We start from the raw sequence: 20540 nt of genomic DNA, 5'->3' as shown, positions 1-20540 counted from the left end.
GGAAGGTACGTCTCCCTGCTTCACTGGGAAGAACTGAGACCTAGTGTGTGCCCGGCCATGTGAGTGAAGCCGCTCTGAGGTCAGTCCAGGAGGAGCAGACCCCCGTGTCCACAGGGCTGAGCCACAGACCCAGAGGAGCGCCATCCAGGGCGGGCAGTGTCCTGGCACAGCCTGGCCGTAACTTCGCCCAGTCTTCATGCAGCGTCCAGTCCGACTACCTGACTCAACTCTTGAGTGCTGGGCTGAGCAGGTGATCTGAGAGGGGACCCCTTTCTTAGAAAAGACCATGAGGCCCAAAAACCTAAAAAGAGGACTACGTCCACTGCTGGGTATATATCCAAAGAAATTGAAAACACTAATTCGAAAAGACACAGGGGCCACAATGTTCAAAGCAGCATCGTTTACAAGTGTCAAGATATGGAAGCAACCTAAGTGTCCATCAACAGATGAATGGATAAAGAAAGTGTGGTATATATAGACAATGGAATACAACTCAGCCATTTAGAAGAATGAAATAATGGCATTTGCAGCAACATATGTAGACCTAGAGGGCATTATGTTTCATGAAAGAAGTCAGACAAAGATAAATACTCTATGTTATCACTTACACATGAATTTGAAAAATAAACAAATGTATGTAACAAAACAGAAACAGACTGACTAATAGAGAGAGAAGGGGGAGGGGAAAGATAGGGGTAGAGGACTGAGAGACACAAACCACTATGTATAAAACAAATAAGTAAAGTATATTGTACAGCACAAGGAAATATAGCCATTATTTTGTAATAATTTTTAATGAGTATAATCTATAAAAAATATTGAATCACTGTGTTATACACCTGAAACTAGTATATTATAAAGCAACTATATGTCACTGAAATAAACAAATAATCAATTTTAAACGTTTTATTTAAAAAAAAAAGAAAGGGGGATGAGGCAGAGGGTGGACTCAGGAACGGGGTGGGAGAAGTTCAGTGATCACATCTGGGCTACCATGTCAAGCCTGAGGGGCAGTGAGGGAACTTGGTACTGCTGAGCCCTACCTGAAAAGCTGAAGATTCTGAGACCCTGAGTGCTCACAATCACATGGACCGCAAGCCTAGGACAGGATGGGCCCAGCCATGTGCAAGGTTGAGGGGGGCTTTCAAGGCCAGATTCTAGTTCTCAGTTTAGAGGCTGCAGAAGCAGACCTCCCCAGTACTGAGTTGTATCATGCTATGAAAGCCTATGAAGAAAGATCAAGAAATTTTCACTGACACTTGAAACAGTGAGTGAAGCTAATGAGGCAGATAGAGAGAAGATTCCATCATTCTCTGTCTCCAATGTCTAGTAAAGCATGTGGCACAGAGGATGTGTATGTTGACGGGATGGATGGGTGAACCAATGGATGGACAGGTGGACCAATGGATGGATGGGTGGATCAATGGATGGATGGGTGGACCAGTGGATGGATGGGTGGACCAATGGATGGATGAGTGGACCAATGGATGGATGGGTGAACTAAAGGATGGATGGGTGAACCAAAGATGGATGGGTGAACCAGAGGATGGGTGAACCAAAGATGGGTGGGTCCCTGGGGGTGTCTGGGCTCTGAAGTCAGGGAACCAGAAGAGAGGCTGTTGCAGCAACATCAGGGACAGACAATGAAACAAGGCACTGAGGTGGGAGAGGGTACACTGAGGCAGGAGAATGAACGGTGCAAAGCAAGATGGCCTGGATGAGTGGATGAACGTGGCACCCATCTTGAAGCAGGAGACTTCATGGGAAGAGGTGGAAATAATGAACTCAGAATGGACACCTGGAGTGTGAGGTAAAGGAGAAGCTTGGAGACAGAAGAGGTGAACAGCAGAGTCAAGCCTCCCCAACCCATGGCTCCCAACTCCCAGCCCCAACTTCTCAAAGCAGATGATTCCTGCTCTGCTAACTCTCCACACTCCAGGGGCAACCCTGTCCCCAAAAGGGGGAGGAACTTCAAGGCTACAGACAGACCTCCACTGTGTAGGCTTGACCTCCACCCAGTGCTGGCCCCATTCAGCTCCAGCTGGTCTGGGTTCTGGTCCCGACCCCCTAGCCCAATCCAGCCTGGCCCCTCTCCTCACCAGTGTGGCCCCCTGGGCATCTATCCAGTCAAGGTCCTGGCCAGCTGCGATCATACAGTGAATGTCCGAAATCATCTGCTGCTCGGGAGCTGCCCGCATCTCGTTGATTTTCTCCTGGGTGATGCCTGCAGTGGGGGAGGGGGGGATTGAGTCAGCATTCCCAGGCAGAGAACCCATGGGGGAGGGGAGGGAGGGCAGAGTGGGAAGGTATGACTCCTCTTTCCTAGGGCCTGCCAGTCAAGGGGGTAGACAGACGTGCTCAGAGGTCATTTCTCCCAGCCCCAGTGAAAACGAACACCACATGCTGGGCCACGAACAAGAGCCTGGAACCCAGTGGCTCTGTTTTAATATCAATGACTGTTACATACACAGCTCTTCTACCTGGCAGTCCCGACCACCCACCTACCCACCTCCTGGCTCCATCTCATCCTTTAGGTCCAGCCTGGATCTCATCCTTTAGGTCCAGCTGGCATCCCCTGCCCACTCTATCTGACCAGGTCTCTGTTTATTTCTTCCACTTCATCCACAGCTGTGTTTGCAGCACCAGGCACGATGCTCAGTGAATCTCTATTACGGCCACAACTGAATTACTGAATATATCACTTCTGAATGGAGAGCTGAATAAATTGAGGTGGAGGGACTCAGAAACACATTTTCAACCCTGAATCTCTGGCTAAAATTTAAGTGTTACTGGCAGCTACTAATGGAGTTTAAGGAGAGAGTGATTTGCTCAGAAAAAAAGGTCCATGAAAGCAAGCATTCTTGGATAGAACTCAGGGGAGGTCTGCAAACTTGAAGGGAGAAAAAGAAGGACCTGTTTATTTTCACTAACTTTTTGTCTGTTTACTTTTGGCTGTGCTGTGTCCCTGTTGCTGTGTGCGGGCTTTCTCTAGCTGTGGCGAGCGGGATCTATTCTCTAGTTTGGGTGCCCAAACTTCTCAATGTGATGGCTTCTCGTGTTGGGGAGCAGGGGCTCTAGTGCACACGGGCTTAGTTGTCCAGCGGCATGTGGAACCCTCCTGGACCAGGGATCAAATCCGTGTCCCCTGCCTGCCAATGCATTCTTGGATTCTTAAACACTGTACCACCAGAGAAGTCCTATTTTCACTAACTTTTCCATGAGATAGAGCATTTCCTTCTAGTCAAAATTCACAGTAGAACTGGCAGTGCCCATGACTTTGTCACCAACAGAAACTATAGGTATTTTCACACCATGTTATCTTATTGTTTCATGAATCAATGAAGTTTCTATAAGACACATTTAACAGTATTTGGTGAGCCCTACTTAAATAGCAGTGTTTTCCTTTATAATCCTATGGCTTTGATAACTGCATTAAAAAATACAGAAGGGGTGGGTCCATAGATTCACCAGACTGGCACAAAAATTATTAGGAAGTTCTACAGAAAGTGGACAGGGAAAGTTCCAGGGCCAGGGAATGGGCAGGCCAAAAGGGTGGTTCCTGCAGCCATCTGGGCAGAGGTGAGGGGAGGACCTCAGACTGCAGTCCAGGGTCTGGATTTGAGATATACTTCTAAAGAGGAGGCCTTTCAGGAGCATGTACTGGGGTGATGGGGGCGGGCTGGTCTCTGCTGCATTTGTTTCCTCTCTGAAGCTCATTTGTGAGCTGAGAACAGCCCACATCTTGTTTATCCGGGGTCCCTGGCAGCCCAAGTGGTGCCTGGCACAGAGCAGGCAGCCGTGAATGTTCTTGACTTTGTATTTTCCCAAATGGGAATATATCTTTATTGTGAATGTTTTGAATTGAACCGTCACAGCTGATGAAGAGACGGGGCCAGCTGAGGCTGCCCATGTGTGTGGGTGACACAGATGACAGCCAGGCCCCTCCTCGTGCACCGCGCGTTTTCCAGGCTTGTTCTATGTTCCCATCTTGTCCATCACATGGGTAACAACCATCGTGGGGTCCCGTCCCAGTTCCTGAGCACTGAGCACATCTCTAGGTAACTTGTTCACCTGCACTGATCTGAGAGATGCTCACCACAGCCCCACACCCAGCCCACTTCACAGCAGGCGGCCCTGCCCTTACCCTGGTACGCCATGCACGTCTCGATGACATCCAGGGTGGGCTCATCCTCACAGAGGTCATAGGGCATGTTCCCATCGGAGTTGACAGCGAGCAAGTCGGCTCCACTGCAGAGAGAGGACCAGGGTGAGGGCCAGGAACGTGCAGAGGGTTGGTCTGACTGCCTCTACTGTCCAGCCTCTCACCCACACCCCACTGGGCACCCCAACACCCACAACCCAACCACAGCGCAGCCCAGCAAGGACTGCATCTCCAGGATCTCAGGGGGCCTGGGGGGGAAGGGGCCACAGTCCCAGGAGAGCTGTGCCACTTTCCCCAGCTTCCTCCTCTGTTGAACCAGCAGGTAGGCACTTGAGGATAGATGTCAAATAAGAAAAGATAAAATGAATGGGGGCAGCACCACTTCCCAAGCATCTGCTAAGAGCCAGGCTTGATCTAAGCACTTTACACACATCATCTGATATAGTCCTCATAATAGCAGTCTTATGAAGTCTTATTAGTCTTAGAAGACTAATAATAGTCTTCTTGGTTCAGTACTATTGGCCCCATCTCACTCAAGGGAAAACAAGGTTCAGATAGGGTCAGTTACTTGTCTGAGGTCACACAGCTAGGATGTGGGAGGTTCAAGATGGAAACTTGGCTCTTTCATGGACCAGCTCTTTTTACTTCTCCCTGTCCTATTTCAATCTTGGACCAAGTGCAGAAACACCCAAGGCTACCCTAATTCCTCCTCTAAGTCCCTGACCCAAAGGCAAACCAGGACAGGGCAGGAGAAGGCCTTAGGACCCCGTGGGAGAATTCCCCTTTGGCGCCAGTGGCTCCCAAGCACATGGGCCTGGGCTGCCCTGTGGCAGAATCACTGACACCACTGAAATAAAACAGAGCTTCCTGGGCTCCACTTTAGACCTCCCGAAACAGTCTCTCAAGAGGATGGGGTGGGGTTGAGGATCACACACTTTAGACCCATGATTCTGGTTCAGATTGGCGCTGGGGACGGGTACCATGCTGGCATCCGCTTCCTTTTCCCCTCGCACCACCTCTGATTGGATGGTGGCCATCTGATGCTCCTGCACACTTGGCCACACCCAGGTTCTCATTGGAGGTGTGGGCACGGGCCACCTGCCAGTCCTCTGGCCTAACAGCCCTCCCCTGGGACCTCTCTGAGCTCCTGTGTGCCCGTGGGTAAGCTAATCCACCTCTCTGAGCCAGGGAAGCATCTCTATCATCCGAGCAGCCATTCGATGGGCCCTGGCTGCTCTGCTGAGACCTCTGCCAAAGGCCACTTGCCCTCGGCCGCTATTCCTGAATCCCTGTGCTCAGATGCTCCCCTGGGACCCCAGCCACATTGATCTCTCTTTGTCTCGGTTCTGGGACTGAAATCACCTGATTTCCTGCTGAGTTTCTCAGGACTTCTGCGTCCCTGAGTGTTCAGTGCCCAGCACAGGGCTTGGCCCAGATCAAAAATGCCCACCAATCATTAGATGAATTCAATGAAACACACTTGAAATTCAAGGTTGTCGCTTCTCTGTGTTTGGAGAGCCTGAGCAGACTGGAAAGAAGTTCAGGGTGGTGGAAAACTGTTCAGAACTCTACAGAGGGAAATGGCCTTATCCCTGGGAAAGACATTGCTATGTGGTATCCCCCAAAGTAGGTTCTGCCCCCAAGAAAAGCATGTGGATGGGACTTGAGAGGGCAGAGCCAAGGAAATATGCCTGCTTTTTTATAGCAAGAAAAATGGCAATAACACCTAAGTATGGAGATGAATACAGGCCCGTGGGGACAGACAGAGAAAAAGAGATGAAAAGAAAGAGTATCATAGCCTGATACAAAGCCAAAGACACGACAAGAAAACTACAGACCAATATCCCTTATGACCAGTGATGCAAACTCCTCAAGAAAATACAAGCAAACCAAATTCAGCAGCACAGTAGAAGGATTATATGCCATGACCAAATGGGATTTATTCCTGAATGCAAGGATGGTAAACTGTGTTGCGTATTTTATGACCATCATATCAGCAGAAAGGAAGGGAATGAAAAGAGAGGAAATGTGAATTAAGAGAGACACGGGAAAAGACAACGTGAGGTCAAGGAGGAAAGAAGACAGAGAGGGAAAACAGGAGAGAGACACAGGGATGGAAAGGGAATGGGGGAGAAAAGGGATAGGCACCAAAGAGACAGAAAAAAAGAGAGATGAAAGTCCTCTCCCGCTGCAAAAAAAAAAAAGAAACCTGGAAAAACACCAAAGGTGCACCCATGGCTGATTCATGTCAATGTATGGAAAAACCACTTCAATACAGTAAAATAATTAGCCTCCAATTAAAATAAGTAAATAAATTAAAAAAAAAAAAAAAACAAAGGTGGAGGGAAGGCTGCTCCTGGGGAGAGAGGGGCACGTACTACTGAACGAGGATCTTCACCAGGTTAATGTGGCCGCAGGTGGCCGCGGCATGCAGAGGCGTCCACAGCTCATTGTCCTTGGCGTTCACGTTGGCACCGTGGGAAAGGAGCAACTTGACAATTTCCTCAAAGTTGTCGATGCAGCACTGCAAGGCGGACACAGACAGGGTCAGCTCCGGGCAGGTCATGACGAGGGCACACCCAGTTCCCGAGAAGGACAACGGAGCCAAGCTGCCTGCGTTTGAATCCAGCTCCATTACGTACATGCTGAGTGATCACAGGCAAGCCACTGAACCTTTAAGCCTGTTTCCTTGTAAGTAAGTTAATAATGCACAAAATAAAAATATTAAAAACAATATAAAAAGTCAAGTCAGCTATGAGATTCTTTCCAAATGTTGGTGGAATGGGACGAACTTTCGAACAAGGCTTCAAAATCTTTACTTTTTAATTTCGGAAGGCTTTCTTCAAACAAAACGGTAAGGAGAACTCTAAGTTAGATAGCCAAAAAATTCAAATAGAGCGGTTCAGGCTGAAGCTGGGGTGTGTGGGGTTGGGGGTGTTGAGAAGGTCCCCCTGCCCCATCAGTGGCCTCCTAGATTATAGTGTGAAACCTCTGACTTAGGGATTTCTGACCCAGAAGCTAGTTCTTGGGGAAGTCCCAAGTAACGAAGCCTCCCCCCAAAAACCCAGCTCCACCCGAGGGCTCTAGTGGGTCCTGATAAGAGTTTCTGCAAGGAGACAGCCATGTCTGTCCTCCTGCTTGTCCACACATGGGTCAGCCCCAATGAGAAGGCAGCTCGCAGAGATACTGGGCTCCAAAAGCCACTGGAGCCCCCAAACTCCAGGGAGAGAGCGAGAGATTCCAAGGGGACAGAGGGAGCTCAAGCCGGAGCCATGAGCATTCCCTGCAGAACCAGGGGTCAGAGGGACGTCCTTGGTGGTCCGAAGGTTAAGACTCCGAGCACCCAATGCAGGGGACCTGGGTTCATTCCCTAGTCGGGGAACTAGGTCCTGCATGCCACAACTAAAAGATCCCACATTCCACAAGTAAGACCTGGCACACCCAAATACATACTTACATACATACCAAATACATGCATCCATACACACCACACACACAAATACACACCAAAACACATACATGTATACGTACCACATACATACACATCACACACATGTCAAATATATAAATACATGCATACATACATAACAAATACATACTAAATACATATATATATAGATTTAAAAAAGAAAAAAAGAGGGGTCAGTCCTGGACAGATGGAACATACAGGAAATGAGCAGAGATGGTGCCAGGTTCTCTTCATGCACCTGGCACCATCTGACCTGGGGTTCGCTGGGTCTGGGGGCATCTCTCCAGACAGGAAGGTCACGGGTGACCCAGTGGAGCAGGGAACTGCCTCAGGTGGTCGAGAGAACTGTGCAGTGGCGTGGCACCACCAGCAGAGGGCGCCAAAGGCACCAGAGTGAGGCAGCCTGGAAAGGCGAGGGTCCCCCGGAGGCCGTCTCTGGCAGAAGAGTTTGGGATGCCCTAGTCCATAGGAGGAGCCAGAAGCAGCCCAGACTGTGGAGTGAGGGGACGGGAGGGCCAGAAATCCCACCACGAGGGGCTGCAGAAATATGAAGACAGGCAGGGCGGTGGACAGGTGGAGTGATGACGCACATAGAATTGCTGTCATGTGAGAAAGAAGCCCAGGGGCTAGGCCAGTCTGCAGCTGGGAAACTCGACCTGGGTGCAGGAGTGCAGTGGGGGCTGGTACGTGGGAGGGGGGCAGCGTCCTCGCCTGCATTCCCCAAGGTGGGCCATGGCACCTGGCACCGGATGACTCCTCCCGCCCCCTCACTTCCCACGTTCAATCCATCACCCGGTGTGGATTGCATCTCCTGATCGCTGTCCCCATCCCCACCGTCCTGGCCGAGGCGTCATCATCTCTCTCTTTCTCCCTGTCACTCCCCTTTCACACACCCTCAGCCAGAGAGAGCTTCCTTGTTAACCCAGCCATGCTGCTCTCAGTTTACAAAACCTCTAAAGGCTCCCTGTTGCCAAGAGCAGAAAATCCATAGGAATTGTCACTGTGCTCCTTTGTTGTCCTGGAGCAGCAGTGATGATGACAATGACAACAATAACAACAGCCCCAGAAGAGCAGTAATAACAGGTCACATTGCCAATAATAAGAGCTAGTGCTTTTTGAGGAGTTACTAGGGCCATGTACTTTGCTAACTTTTGGCCGTGCATTGCCTCAGTGAATCCTCAGAAAAACATTTCCAGGGCTCTGTAGCCATGTGGGGCTAGAAGCTCTGGTGCTAGACAGTGTCAATACACAGAACATGTCATCATCATAAAGGGTGTATTGGACGGTGCTGCCCTGTGGTACACTTCAGTTTCCTGAGCTGTAAAATGGGGATAATAGTATTTCAAAGAGTCTTGGGATGATCAACCCACGCTTCACATATGTGAAGTGGTTTTGTCAAGAAGTGAGCATGTGACAGATTTTCATAATAATGAGTGAAAATCATTCAATCGTGTCTGGCTCTTTGTGACCCCACAGACTGCAGCCCTCCTGGCTCCTCTGTCCATGGAATTCTCTGGGCTAGAATAATGGAGTGGGCTGCCATTTCCTTCTCCAGGGTATCTTCCCGACCCAGGGATTGAACCTGGGTCTCCTGCATCGCGGGCATATTCTTTACCATCTGAGCCACCAGGGAAGTCCCTCCATAATAATAAATAATAATAATATCTAATACTTATACAGTGTCAGATGATGCTTATAGGGTTTTATGTATATTTATTTAATCTTCACAACAGCCCAGTGACATGGGTACTTGTTATGCCTCTTTTACAGATGAGGAAAATGAGGCACAGAGCTTAAGCGACTTGCCCAAGGTCACACAGCTAGACTGTGTGGATGCATGAAGCCCTACGAGACAGGAAGAGAAGCCAAGAGGTCACAGGGGGAGCTCCCAAGCTGACGGCTGGGGTGGGGACTCGCCCCCGGGGCTTACGGCTAGGGCAGTGGCTACCTTTCCCACCCTCCGAGGGAGATGGAGAGGGTCTCGCCAGCCCAGGGTTCCGGAGCCTGGCCAGGCTGCATTCAAGTCCACCTGCTCTGAAACTTGGGCCAGGGCGCAGGGGGGTTCAGTGTGTTCACTCATTAACTCAGCAGGCACATATTGAGCACCTACTGTATGCCAACATGGTGGGGGACAAAGTGGATACACTTTGAGAAAGAGACATGATGAGCTCTGCCCTCGTGCAGCGCAGAGTCTTGGGTAAGCAGAGACCAACGCTAAATGGTCACGCTAATGGCCGGAAGGCTTCCCTGACAGCTCAGCTGGTAAGGAATCTGCCTGCAACGCAGGAGACACTGTTCAATTCCTGGGTCAGGAAGATCCGCTGGAGAAGGGATCGGCTACCCACTCCAGTATTCTTGGGCTTCCCTTGTGGCTCAGCTGGTGAAGAATCTGCCCGCAATGCAGGAGACCTGGGCTCAATCTCTGGGTTGGGAAGATCCCCTGGAGAAGGGAACAGCTATCCACTCCAGTATTCTGGCCTGGAAAGTTAAGAGTCGGACAGGACTGACAGACTTTCACTTTCACTTTCAGTGGCTGGAATGACAGAGGTGCTGAGAGGAGGGGATGTAGATATAACAGCACAGCTCTCAGATTCTAGCTGTGCACACACTTAAACACTGAGTGAGATGCGATGGGGAGGAGACAGTGTGTGCAAGGGACCGAGAAGTCAAACAGCTGGAAGCCTGGCGGTCAGCGTAGCCGGTTCAGCAGGGGCACTGGGGTACTCCTTACCCTTAGTGTTATGGGAAGACATGGGAGTGCTCTGAGTAACATCAGCAGATGTTGGGTCTGGGTATCCCTGCAGCCACAGCATGGAGGATGGATCAGGGCAGGGAGGCCTGAATGCTGGGGACCAGGGAGGGGGCTGCTGCAGTGTGAGATGATGAGAGATGACAGCCAGAGAAGCCCCTCCCCAGCCAAGGGGGCTTGGGCCCATCTCGCTGCCCTAAAGAGGCTGTGTGTTACGACAGCACGTGGTTCTGGCCAGAGTCCACGGTGCTGTGACCGTAGGCAGGTCCCACAACCTCCCTGTCAATCACCGCTGTCACCAGGGTGGATGGATGCCTCGGTGGGTGTGAACGAACGTGCTTCGTACACTGTCAAGCTCCGAACAAACTTGCTTTGTGTGTCAAATCCTTTGCCAGGCAGCGAGGATGCAGCGGACAAAGGCTCCCTGTCCCCGGAGGCAGTGTGTGTGCCACGCACGTGGGCACGGGGCTCTATGGGCGTGTCTGTAACAGACACACTCGTCTCCCAGGCAGACAAGAGCGTTTCAGAAGTGGCAGCTGCGGCTCCCCTCCCCCTCCTCCCTGAGGGTCCTGGGCAGGAAAAAGCAGGGAGATGGGGCACGTGTCCAGGTGGGGAGCAAGCAGGCAGGGGTCCCAGCGGGTCCTTACCTGGTGCAGGGCAGTGAGTCCATCTTCGTTACACAAATCAGGGCTGACCTTATTCTTCAGGAAGTAGCGCACTGCAACAGAGGGGAAAGAGGTGACTATCTTGTCACACATTGCATGTGCAGGGGTGTGGGGAACCCAGGTAAGACCCACTGTCCCACAGGTCCTGACACCATCAGTCTTATTTACTCCTTACAACCTTCCCTGCTCTATCCTCCCCCACCCACTCTAACCCTAGTTCCCATCCTGGACTCAAGTGCAAAGAGAAGGATGCGGGGGCCAGCACACACATACTGGTACAACTTCTTTGCATCAATACATTCAAGTCTACCTGCTCAGAGACTTGGGCCACGGCACAGGGAAGCATCAGTGAGTTCATTCATTATGTCAGTACGCACATATTAAGCACCTACTATATGCCATTATGGGGAAGAGTGTTGAGGTATACCAAGGAGCAAGAGACATGGCCTCTGCCCTCGTGTGGCTCAGAGTTTGGGAAACGAAAGACTGACATCCAATGAGCAAATGCAGCAGCCCTGCAAGACCCTTTTCGCAGACCTCCATGCTTTAGGTTACCCATCTCTGGTCAGTCTCCAGCCAGGCCACTCCCATGGGGTGAGGTGTCCCTGAGGCCAGGGGGATGAAGCCCATGGTTTCCCTTCTGGCCCATCTTCCCCTTCCCTGTTCACACGGCTCCAGGGCCAAATGTAGAGCCTGCACAAGCCTTGTCCCCAGATCCAGCTTCCCCAGGGTGGACCACACAGCAAGAAAGTGCCTCTCTAGGCTGAAGGGGCGACCACAGGGTGGCTGTTTGCAGAGCCAGTGGAGGAACGTGGCTACACAAGCTGGCTTATGTGTGTGAGGACCTCACGCTGCTGAGAAAGCCAGGGACAGAGGTCAGGGTCCTGCAAATGCAGGAGCAGGCCGGCCCTGGCCCCTCAGAGCCCCTCCCATGCCCACCTAGCCTGAAAGTGTGAGTCTAAGTTGTGTCCGACTCTTTGTGGCCCCATGGACAGAGAAGCCTGGTGAGCTACAGTCCATGGACCCTATGAACCCTATGGACGGTAGCCCACCATGCTTCCCTGTCCGTGGGATTCTCCAGGCAAGAATACTGGAGTGGGTAGCCATTCCCTCTCCAGGGGGGTCTTCCCAACCCAGGGATCTGGTCTCCCTCATTGCAGGCAGATACTTTTATCATCTGAGACACCGCCTAGTCTGGCTCCCTCAAAACACTAGCCGAAGTGCACCTCCCCTCATGCCCACTGGGAGCAGTGTCTCCATGCCACCACCCACACGCTGGGGCAGGGCCACTGTGGTTTCCTAGCCGATTTGCCTCTGCTGTGGGAGGACAAACTGGAGTGAGCTGTGGAAGGGTAGAGAGCAGGTTGTCCATTCTGCAGGCTGAATGTCCACTGGGCAACCCAGAGGGTGCAGGGGAGGGAGATGAGGTCTCTGGAACCTCAATGGGATGGGGGCTGTCTTCATTAGGCTCAGATCCAGGAACCACAGGCCCAGCGGCACCCTTGGCCTGAGTGTGACCAGAGGTCCCTGCAAGGGGGAGGCTGAGGTCTCCACCCAACTTCCTGGCAAGAGGTGACATCTCCCACAGACTTGCCCGAGATGCTTTCATCACTGCTGGGGGCCAGGGGGACAAGGGGCTTATATATGGTTTACACTCAGGCCCTCTGCAGCTGCCCTGTCCACTGGGAAACCACTGGCCACAGCGAGCTCTTGGGGTTTTTTCAAACGTTAACTTGTAAAAATTCGAAATTCACTTCCCTCAGTCACTCTGGACATATTTTAAGGACTCAACAACTACAAAGCAAAAGTGTTAGTTGCTCAGTCGGGTCCGACTCTTTTGCGACTCCACGGACTGTAGCCTGCCAGGCTCCTCTGTCCGTGGAATTCTCCAGGCAAGAATACTGGAGTGGGTTGCCATTTCCTACTCCAGGGCATCTTCCCGACCTAAGGATCGAACCCAGGTCTCCCACGTTGCAGGCAGATTCTTTACCGTCTGAGCCACCAGGGAAGCCCCCAACAACTACAGGTGGCTACCATATTAGAAAGTGCACAAATAGAACATTTCCCATCTTTACAAAAAGTTCTATTGGACAGCGCTGTTTTGGGGCATTACACGTGGAAATTAACTGCATTACCAACTGCTCAGACCCTCCCGTGGCTCCCTACTGTTCTGGAAACAAATGCAAAACCCTGATGATGGTGCAGAAGGTCCACCTGATGTGTGCCCTGTCTGCAGGCCTCCATCTCACACAGTTCCAGCGGGACCATTCATTCACACTGTGGCCTGTGAGAATGGCACCCCCTTAGGGCAGAGGAGTTTGCTCAGCTGTATGCAGTACTCCCAACCTACCTGCCTCTCCAGTCTCATTTCTTAAACTCCGAACACCTTCCACATTGGTCTTTTGTCAGCTACAGAGTCACCAAATTTCCTTTGGTCTCTGAACTTTTGCCTGTTTCCATTACCTGGTCAACTTAGTCATCCACGCATGCATCCACCCATCTATCTAGCCTCACCCATTCATCCACCCATCCACCATCCATCCACCTACCTGCATCCATGCATCCATCCAGCCAATCCACCCACCCATCCACCATCCATCTATCCACCCACCGGCATCCATTCATCCACCTATTCATCCACCCATCCACCATCTATCCACCCACCCTCATCCATTCACCCATCCAGTCATCCACCCATCCACCAATCATCCATCCACCCAGAGCCATGCATTCCATCTCTTAACACACACACACACACACACACACACACACACACACACACCTGTCTCACTTCTCATCCTTCACATTTCAGCTAAAACTTCCCAGATGAAGGCACTCCCCCGTTCTGCACACCCACAGCATCTATACATCTCATATATAGCCTTATCACAACCATAATTACATAACTATTTGGGTAATTATGATGGGCTTTGGGTCTGTCTGCTGGGACCTGGCACTCACTGCTGAGGTCTGGCACACAGTAAATCCTCAACAACCCCTCCAGGACCCTGACTTACTTGATGGCCTCCTAGCTCAGTCCATCTCTCAGTCCAGCAGACCACCCTGCAGGGCTGACCCGAATGGCTCACATCTGGAGTATTCAGCGCTGCCCACAGGGACCTCCTACCAGGACGCACAGTACTGGCCTCAGCCTCAAGGCCACGTTGAGAACACTAGGGCAAAGCCACTGATCACTGTGGCCCAGCCTGTCCACAGACCACAGGGGCGCCCTGAGCCTGACAGCTGGCCTTTGGAAGAGAAGTGACCACGGTGTCCCTGGGCATCACAGAAGGTTCTAGAAGGTTCTGCTCCCATTAGGCCAGGGTTCAAATCTTTTGGGGGTGGCTGGTGAACTAGGCTTCCGGTCCGGGAGACGCTCTTTGAGGCAGAATTTAAGCGTCAGCTGCCAAAAGCAGTCTTTGTGTGCGGTAATTATTGGGGTGTTCTCTGTGCAACGTGGGAACCCAAGGCATATAATTACTCCAATGTCGGCAGTTATTTTCAGCCCAGGAGGTGGGACAAGTCATCTCCATCTCTAAGGAGCCGTCGACAGTCATGACCCAAGGCCCCCTCTTGGTTCTACTTGTACTTTAGCTGGGAGCCTGGTTCTGGACACAACCCACTGGAGCAAAGACTCCACCATCCAGGACCCAGCCAGGCTTTCCTGCCTCTGGGGTTCAATAGCAAAATGATTCTTCTGGACTTCCCTGGTGGCCCAATGGTTAGGAATCTGCCCTGCCAATGCAGGGGACAGGGTTTGATCCCCTGGTCTGAGAAAACTCCACATGCCGCAGGGCGCCACCACTACTGAGCCCACAGCTCTAGCGCCTGTGCTCTGCAACGAGAGAAGCCCCCGCAAGGAGAAGCCCGCACACCGCAACTAGAGAGTAGCCCCCTCATCGCAACCAGAGAAAGCCCTCTCGCAGCAACGGAGACCCAGTGCAGCCATAAAGAAATAAATACATTTTTAATGTTAAAACACGGATTCCTCTATTCCTGCATCAACAGTCTTTTTACTGAGCCCCTCCTATGCACCCGGGTCGATGCACAACTGCTTTGTTTCATGAGTTCGTGTCTAATCATTCCTCCTATGGAGAAATGGAGACAGAGGCTCAGGGAAGTACAGCTCACGGCCACCCGAGACGGAGTAGAGGAAATCAGACCCTCTGATTTCTAAGCCCAGACTCTTGACCACAAGGCTGCTCTTTTCTGCCCCCGGGGCCAGGCATGGCGACCAGCAGTGCTGGAGTATTCAGAGCCGGGCTAAACGCTGTGCGGGGAGGAGGCGGATGGGAGCGTGGGCAGAGTGACCTCCGCCCTGTAAGCATCGGAGGCCCTTGAGTCCCAGGCCAAGCCTCTTCTTGCAGACAGAGGGGCTCAGAGATCTACAGCCAGGACTGCAGAAACACCGCGGCCCCCAGGGGCATGGAGAGACATCTCAAGGGCCAAGTTAAACACAAAGTTCCTTCCTCTCACTCCCTACTTAAAACTCTCTCCTGCTCCATACTGCTCTTAGACTAGAGTTCAGGGCTCCCCTGGGGGCTCAGTGGTAAAGAATCTGCCTGCCAACGCAGGAGACGGTTTCGATCTCTGGTCCAGGAAGATCCCACAGGCCATGGAGCAACTGCGCCTGTGCCCCAGAGCCCAGGAGCTGCAGCTACTGAAGCCTGGGGGCCCTAGAGCCCGTGCTCCACAAGAGAAGCCACAGCGAGGAGAAGCCCGCACACCGAAGCCAGAGAGTAGGCGCTGCTCGCCACAGCTAGAGAAAAGCCCATGCAGCAACGAAGGCCCGGCACAGCCTAAATAAATACATAAATAAAATTATACATAAAAAGAACAGAGTTCAGAATTCTTCCTTGGCCTTCACTGGGTCAGCAAACTATGGCCCATAGGCTATATCTGGCAGGCAGCCTGTTTCGATAAATGAAAATTTCTTGGCACACATCTGCACTCATTCATTTACATATTGCCTGTGACTGCTTTTACCCTACAACACCAGAGTTGATTAGTTACAGCAGAGACGTATGGCCCAGACAACCTAAAATATTTACTCTTAATATCTGGCCTTTTACAGAAGAGACTTGCTGACCCTGGTCTTCACAGTCCTGCATGGTGTGGTCTTGCCTACAGGGCTACCACCTTGCTGTTTTCATCAGAGTCTATGGGAATGGCTTGCTCTGAAGTTGTGCAGTGTGCAGCCTGCTCAACTGGACCTAGCCATCCTATATCCCTAGCTCTCAAGGCTCTTCTCTTGGCACAATAGAGGTAGCTGGCTTAGGGGGATCTGAGGGGCTGGTGGGGGTTCAGAAAGGACAAAGACAAGAAGGGCAAGCGCTCCTCTCCAGCTGGGCACACCCACCACTTCTCCTGGTCACCCACCTTCAGATCTGCTCCCTGCCCCCACAGCCCCAACACCAGGCTTGCCCATCAGTTTGTCCCCATGACCCAACAGTCCTCCACGCATTTGTTCAGCTGTGTACTTAGGTAAGCTATTCCTCTTCTCTGTGCCTCAGTGTTCTCATCTGTAAAATGGGGATCACAACAGCATCTCCTTTGTGGGGATACCATGAGAGTGAAGTAAGACAACCCCTGAGAGCTACTATTATCATTTATATTAAAAAAACAAAAACAAAAACACTGAGTTCCTGCTTGGTCCTACTCTGTGCTGGGTGCTGGAGATGTAACCGTGAATATCCTGCATTTCTCAAGAACCCCTGACCTGGTCTTAAAAGACAAGGACTGTCTCTCTCCAGGGGGCTCTGAGCATCTGTGGTTCAAGGACCACAAGTAAGGCCACAGCCAATGTCCCTGCCATCCACCCCCCCTACAGGCGAGACCCCATTGGGATGGCAAAGAGGTGGCTCCCGCCCTCCCCTCATGTATTCCTGCGCCTGGCACCAACCCCGTCGCTCCGCCCACACCTCCCTGGCAATCTGGCTGGAATCTGGGCCAAGCAGGGCCATCTGCTCCCCTCTGTCTCCAGCTGTAGCGAGCAAGGCTGAACCAGCCCATCTCGGCAGGAAGCTGGTGGTGGCTGCCTTTGTAGGGAGAAATCACTGCTGACAAGCTTGTGTTTTCTTTGCCACCTGACCCATTCCGCCCCATCGAGCAGACTGCCTGACCTCGGGCTGGTCAGTAACATGCAACCACAGGTGTGGCTCCTGTCCTGGGATGTGAGGGACGGCAAGGCAAGAGGTATCTGCCACTAGATGGAGATGGACCTTGGACAATCTATGTCTGCCGGGGCTGCCCTGGGGCTGAGCTGCTGCCGCCTGGCCGCATGACTTCCACAATCATGTTCATGGGACACCCACTCACCAGGCCCTCCTCTCTTTCCATCTCGCTTCCTTTCCTGCCCAGCACCCAGCAACGAAGCCTCATCCTCCCACTGCCTCCTAGGCGCTGCATGATCTAGTTTCTGCCCCTTTCCACCCCCACTTTATCCCACCCGCACCTCCTCCCTGAATCCCTCACCAATTCAGTCACACTGGCTTCTTCCATTTCTTAAAGCAAGACAAAAAGTGAGCTCCTCAAGGCCTTTACACAGTTTTCTGCACCTGGAACCCTCTTTCTTCCCTAACTTGAGCCAGCAAACTCCTCTTTATCCTTCCAATTCTAGCTGAAATGTCACTTCCTCCAAGGGGCCTTCCGAGATCACCCCAATCTCAGGCAAGTTGCCTGAGTTATTCTCTCCCATAGTATCCTGCACGTTCGCATTTCTGCTTTGCAGTAGTGCCTATTGCAACCAATACTTACAGGATCATTAGTGAGCATATATTAATTATATAGCTATTTATTTAGTTTTTTTTAGACTCCATGAGGGCAGGGAACCCCCAATGACTGGTATCCCCAGTGTCCAGCATGGAGCCTGGCTCAGAGAAGGGGCTCAAGAAATATCCATTGTAGTGAGAACACCTGAAATCTACTGTCTTAGTAAATTTCTAGTACTGAGTACAGCATTGTTATTAGCTATAATCATCATGCCGCACACTAGAGCTCTAGATGTAGTCCTCCTCCATAACAGCAACTATGTACCGTCTGGCCAATATCTCAAAAAAAATGTAACCTATGCAAGGAGATTGGAGAAGGAAATGGCCATCCACTCCAGCATTCTTGCCTGGAGGATCCCATGGACAGAGGAGCCTGGAGGCTACAGGCCATGGGGATCTCAAGAGTTGGACATGACTTGGCGACTAAAGAGAGCAAGAGATCGAGGGGATGGATGTCTTAATTAGCTTAACTGTACTAACCGTTTTTCTCTATATATATAAAGATAGATAAACATCATGTTGTACACCGTAAATATGTACAATTTTTAATAAAATTTTAAACAATCTTCAATCGTGTGAAGGAGCAAAGGTAGGAAGGAATGAGAGGAGAGAGGACTGCTCTGGTGATCCACAGAGATCCTTGTTCCAGCTCCTCATTCCAGGGGCTATGGGACGGTGGGACATGGTCTCCCACTGGGGATGCATGCACAGTCCCGCAGACACAACACGAAGCGTGTGACCCAGGACTGAAAAGCAACAAGCATGGATTTCGCAGACACGCAGCAGCAGATGCCCCTCCTTGAGCCTCCGGGGCGGTGCAGCCAGACCTGGCAACTGACCAGCAGCCCACTCCCAGGCCAGGTACCAGACACCCTTCATGACCCTGCTGCCCCGAATCTCAGTCCTCACTCTGTCTGCCCTACACATCGGGTGTTCTTTCTATAATTCAGCATCGACTGTGTTACAGGCACTTAGATGGTTTATGTCTGTCAAACTCATTAGTCCTCCATTTATATCTATCAGCTCCATTAATCCACTTATGAGGACCAATGATCTGCTATTATCAATTAACTGCCTGCCATTATCACCCCAGTTTACAGGTGGGAAAACCGAGGCTCAGGCTTGAGCACGTGAAAATGACTTGCCCAGGGGCATGTGTCTAGGAATGGCAGAGCTGGGATTTTAACTCCCAGGTTCTGACTGTCTCCAAAGGCTGCTTAAGCATTTTGCTAAAATCAGGCCAAACAAGGACCTGGGGAAGGGAAGGTGGGCAGCCAAGAGATGTGTAAGATGGATGCAGATATGAGCGTAAAGAGAGCCACAGAGCTGACAAAGAGCTAGAGGAAAGGTCAAGGTTGGTACCAAGAGTTCAGCATTCAGTACAGGATAACAAGACAGTGGTCACTCACGGTCAGCCCCAAACCTTCCCTTTAGAGCAGTTTGCAGGTGAGGACTTGGGGCAGGAGGTTAACACTTAGCCCGAGGCCCCACGGCAGAGGAGTGCGGTCTCTGGGGCGGACCCTGAGCCCCACCACTTCCTCTGCTGGTCTTCCTCCTGCATCTTCATTCCTGGCAGACCCTACCCCTCCCCTAATGCATTCTCACACATGCGCCCCACCCCAGGCATCCTCAGGGCCTGCCTCCAGCTGCTGCACCCCACCCACTAGGCTGCACCACCTCCATGGAAAATCGTGCCCCCACTGGTCACACTTCCTTTCCTTCCTCATGTCCCAGGTCTGCTTTGCTCAGTCTCATGGGATCCAGCACCTGCAGTCTGATCAAACCAGATCCTTGGGCCCCCCTTCCCCCTCTGCCTCCCCTTCACAGCGTGCTGGCAGGGCTGCAGGGGGCCCAGCATGCTGCTCTGACCCTGCCTGAAGGGCCAGCACTCTCAGGAAGCAGTCTCTTGCCCCTCCTCCCAAGTCAAGGATGTCCTGGGTCCTCAGCGCACTGCACTTCCCGAGTCGTTCCACTGAGCAACTTCAACCTTTCCGCCCACCACTGCTCCTCCTCGGAGCAGAAAGAGCCAGAAATAGCTGCTTCCACGGGAGCCCAGCCGCCTTGGGCCGGGGGTGGAGTCAAATCTAATGGTGGCTTCTGCAGGGGCTGATGCCTCCCATCCCAGTGGCAGGAAGTTCACCCCAGGATCCCGGGCCATGACTCAGCCATGGTGAAGGATGGGCAAGGAAGACCTGGGTTTCCCTCAAAGTCACAGTCCCAGGCCCAGGCCCCAGGAGCCAGCCCTTGTTCTTCCCCGGGAAGCCCCCCTCCAGGGTCCATGTGAGAAGAGGAGGAAGCCGGACAATAACCAGTGTTGGTGAGGATGTGGGGACATGGAACCCTCATACACTGCTGGTGGAAATGTAAAACGGGGCAGCTGCTGTGGGAAAACTGGCAGTTTCCCCAAATATAAATATAGATTTACCATATAACCCAGCGATTCCACTCTTAGTTATAGACCCAGGAGGAATGAACATATATGTCCACACAAAAACTAGTATCTCAATGTTTATTTACATTATTTACAATAGCCCCAGAGTGGAAACAAGCCGAATATTCATCAGTGGAGAAATGAATAAATAAAACGTGGTATGGTCATACCATGGAATATTATGTAGCCATAAAGAGGAGCAAAGGGCTGACACCGGCTACACCATGGATGTTTCTTGAAAACATCATGCTAAGTGAAAGAGGCCAGTAAAGAAAGATCACATATTGTGTGATT

At 51.6% G+C, this 20540-nt stretch overlaps 1 protein-coding gene and 1 long non-coding RNA gene across 3 annotated transcripts in view; one reads left to right on the top strand and one right to left on the bottom strand.

Annotated features, from left to right (window-relative positions):
- Positions 1 to 20540, bottom strand: part of PPP1R16B (protein phosphatase 1 regulatory subunit 16B) — a 107348-nt gene that overhangs the window by 11261 nt on the left and 75547 nt on the right. For both annotated transcript variants that reach the window (XM_065921994.1, XM_065921993.1), the window contains exons 3-6: positions 11028 to 11098; positions 6541 to 6686; positions 4145 to 4248; positions 2100 to 2224 (exon numbers count right to left, since the gene is read on the bottom strand). In XM_065921994.1, the coding sequence (XP_065778066.1) occupies positions 2100 to 2224; positions 4145 to 4248; positions 6541 to 6686; positions 11028 to 11098 (446 nt within the window). The remainder of the gene's footprint in view (positions 1 to 2099; positions 2225 to 4144; positions 4249 to 6540; positions 6687 to 11027; positions 11099 to 20540) is intronic.
- On the top strand, positions 6915 to 14987 carry LOC136159593 (uncharacterized). Its single transcript, XR_010661482.1, has 3 exons — positions 6915 to 7016; positions 9402 to 9536; positions 14840 to 14987. It is a non-coding gene; the product is annotated as an uncharacterized lncRNA (long non-coding RNA).

Source organism: Muntiacus reevesi, chromosome 2 (genome assembly GCF_963930625.1).
Source record: "Muntiacus reevesi chromosome 2, mMunRee1.1, whole genome shotgun sequence".
In the NCBI taxonomy this organism is placed as follows: domain Eukaryota; kingdom Metazoa; phylum Chordata; class Mammalia; order Artiodactyla; family Cervidae; genus Muntiacus; species Muntiacus reevesi.
This window is presented reverse-complemented; position numbering and strand designations above follow the sequence as displayed.